At 36.4% G+C, this 3,005-nt stretch overlaps 1 protein-coding gene and 1 non-coding gene across 2 annotated transcripts; one reads left to right on the top strand and one right to left on the bottom strand.

Annotated features, from left to right (window-relative positions):
- Nucleotides 1-310: 310 nt before the first annotated feature.
- On the bottom strand, nt 311-384 carry TRNAT-AGU (transfer RNA threonine (anticodon AGU)). Its single transcript has one exon. It is a non-coding gene; the product is annotated as a tRNA-Thr (tRNA).
- Nucleotides 385-1,633: 1,249 nt separating this feature from the next.
- Nucleotides 1,634-3,005, top strand: LOC132277671 (probable CCR4-associated factor 1 homolog 7). Its single transcript, XM_059779513.1, has 2 exons — nt 1,634-1,916; nt 2,042-3,005. Exon 2 carries the CDS (start codon nt 2,126-2,128, stop codon nt 2,948-2,950), a length of 825 nt encoding a protein of 274 aa, XP_059635496.1. The 5' UTR covers nt 1,634-1,916; nt 2,042-2,125; the 3' UTR covers nt 2,951-3,005.

Raw genomic sequence — 3,005 nt, 5'->3', positions numbered from 1 at the left:
CAGTCATGCAGGAACTCAACATGCAGTTTTATTTGTTCTCTCTTTGCTGAGGCATCTGGTTCTATACAAGGCATGAGTGTTTATGTGAATTCTGAAAGCAAAATAGGTGCATTTGTTTTTCATTGTGATTGATTCTGTTGGTTTTAATAGTAGTCAGTCACTAGTCAGAGAGAAGTGTCTCTTTCATTCTTCCATGTCATTGTAGATTTGAACATGGGTTCACATGACCATGAATTTTGACAAGGTATGGAGGACCAGACTTGGGAGGAAGTTCCCCTGAAATGTATAATAGGCAAAAAGAATTAACAAGTGCTTTCATTGAGAGTCGAACTCAAGACCTCCCGCTTACTAAACGGGTGCTCTAACCAACTGAGCTATGAAAGCCCTGTGTGTGCAATGTTCAATTTTTTATTATTGATCTATAGTTATCTCGCCTTCCATATGAGTTCAAGTCCAAACTGGCAATATTATAGTGTAATAGAGCAACTATGACCATTGGACCAACTTGTTGACACAGAGGTCAAAATGACACAAACCAGTTGGATTGAAAAGTGAGCAAATGTGCAGCAACTCTCCAACCTATTAATTAAAAGATAATGCAATTATGCCCTTTTCAAACTAGAGGTAAAAAAGTACTAGTAAGTAATAAGAAACAGAAAATAGAAGAGATAAAAAATAATAATAATAGTAATAAATAAAAACAAACAGATGTCATCTCTCTCTAGAAAGGACAGATATAAGAATTACCTCTCTTTCTTTTTAAAAATTTTTTTTTTTATTGGTTACATGCTACATGCTCCATAAACTCGAATCCTTTATTTTTTTCCTCTGCCATTTGATTGTTCTCATTCTATTACATTGCTTATGCACCAGCACCAATTTTTATTTTATATACAAATCACACAATGATTTAGTACGTTACACTGACAATACATAGCAATACAAAATCAAGGCATAAGATACCCTCAAGAGGGGATTCGAATTCATGTCATGATCCATTAAAGTTTATTTCAATTTACTTAAAAGCTTACTTACTAATTTACAATAAATGTATAGACAGAAATGGTGGTATTGAGGTGTCCACTCTGCCTTCACTTTTGGATGCAGAAGAAACTGATGACGTGAATAGTTTGTATTCAAAACATTACATGCTATATACAGTCCTCTGTTGAAGCCTCGCCATTCCACATTTTATGACTTGCCACTATCACTTGTTGATGCATATGCACTGCCCTTGGCAAAAGTGGGAGGTACATGCGTTTAAAAGTTGTTTCAATTTAATGTTGAAGATGGGTATGTTAGGAAATCTACACTTAAACTAATTGCTTCATTTGGTCAAGTAGTAGCTCCCAATGCATTAATACGTGTACCTAATTTAAAATTCATTTTATCATTTTTAACATTACATTTCTTTTTTTGAATTTTTAAGTAAATTTGTTTGGTTATACAATTTTTGTTTTTTTTTGGAACGGAGCACTGCTAAATCGCCAATCCACTTTGTGACCCATTACAATAAAGTCCAACCCATACATGACCCAGCCCAAATGAGTTAGAACACTGTTCTCCTATAATCTTATTACACGTGTTGTCTCAAAGGACAAAGTTCCATGAAAAGCCATCATTGCCATACGAAGCACATAGAGAGATAGATATATCGTCTATATATACAAGGCACCACTCCTCATCTTCTACCTCTGCCTGCCTGTGACCTCGCTTCTCAAGCTGTTACAATGTAAACGCAGGCAGACCCAGAAACAGCTTATCCGAAACTTTTTGCCATTTTCTCTCTGTTCTATTTCTGTAGCTCTGTAAAACCCTAGCCTTTAAATCCTTCACTGTTTATCCCAAAAATCCTTAGATTTGCTGCACAATCCACTGTTCATTAGTTCAAATTTTTGGAGCCTTCACAGTTTCAGGTCAGATCTAGAAACCTTCGTGTTCATTTCTGTATTGATTGCATGAACTTTGATGTTTTTGTTTGATCTGGTATTGCTTGTAACTCTCTGCTGATTTTGGGTTGGTTTGGTGTTTTGGGTTGCAGATTTAGGATTTTTGGGTTGCTTATGATCTGTTTTCGAATTGGGTTTTTATGGTCATATGTTGTTAGGTTCAAATTTGTCCAAAAATGTCGATTATGCCCAAGAGCGAGTCGATTCAGATCAGGGAAGTCTGGAATGATAATCTTGAAGATGAGTTTGCTTTGATTAGCGATATCATAGATGATTACCCTTACATAGCTATGGATACCGAGTTTCCGGGTATTGTCCTTAGGCCCATAGGAAATTTCAAGAGCGCCAATGAATACAATTTTCATACTTTGAAGGCCAATGTTGATCTTTTGAAGTTAATTCAGTTGGGTCTTACATTTTCTGATGAAAATGGTAATCTTCCCACCTGTGGAACTGACAAATTGTGTGTTTGGCAATTCAATTTCTGCGAATTCAATCCCAATGAGGATGTCTATGCCAATGACTCGGTCGAGCTCTTATGCCAGAGTGGTATTGATTTTAAGAAGAACAATGAAAAGGGCATCGATGCTCATCGATTTAGCGAGCTACTTATGTCTTCGGGGATTGTGCTGAACGATAATGTGCATTGGGTGACCTTTCACAGTGGGTATGATTTTGGGTACTTGCTCAGGATACTTACTTGCCAGAATCTACCTGATACTCAAGTGGGGTACTTCAATCTGATCAGAATGTATTTCCCAACGCTTTATGATATCAAGCATCTGATGAGGTTCTGCAACAGTCTTCACGGTGGGTTGAACAAGCTTGCTGAACTTTTGGATGTTGAGAGGATTGGCATCTGTCATCAAGCTGGTTCTGATAGCTTGCTTACTTGTTGTACGTTCATGAAGTTGAAAGAGAATTTCTTTAATGGATCACCTGAGAAATATGCTGGTGTGTTGTATGGTCTTGGAGTTGAGAATGGACAGAATAGTCATTGAAAGAAAAATATTAAGTTTTATAAAAAAATAAAATAAGAATCTGTTTGTTAGAGTA

Source organism: Cornus florida, unplaced genomic scaffold (assembly GCF_030987335.1).
Source record: "Cornus florida cultivar Cherokee Brave unplaced genomic scaffold, ASM3098733v1 CherokeeBrave_3.0.0_Hap2_Chr10, whole genome shotgun sequence".
Lineage (NCBI taxonomy): Eukaryota > Viridiplantae > Streptophyta > Magnoliopsida > Cornales > Cornaceae > Cornus > Cornus florida.
The sequence above is the reverse complement of the archived record's forward strand: the minus strand, read 5'-3'. Positions and strand labels throughout refer to the sequence as shown.

What these genes read in the sequence shown, in the direction of transcription:
- LOC132277671 (XM_059779513.1), top strand. Translation starts at nt 2,126, where the DNA reads ATGTCGATTATGCCCAAGAGCGAGTCGATTCAGATCAGGGAAGTCTGG.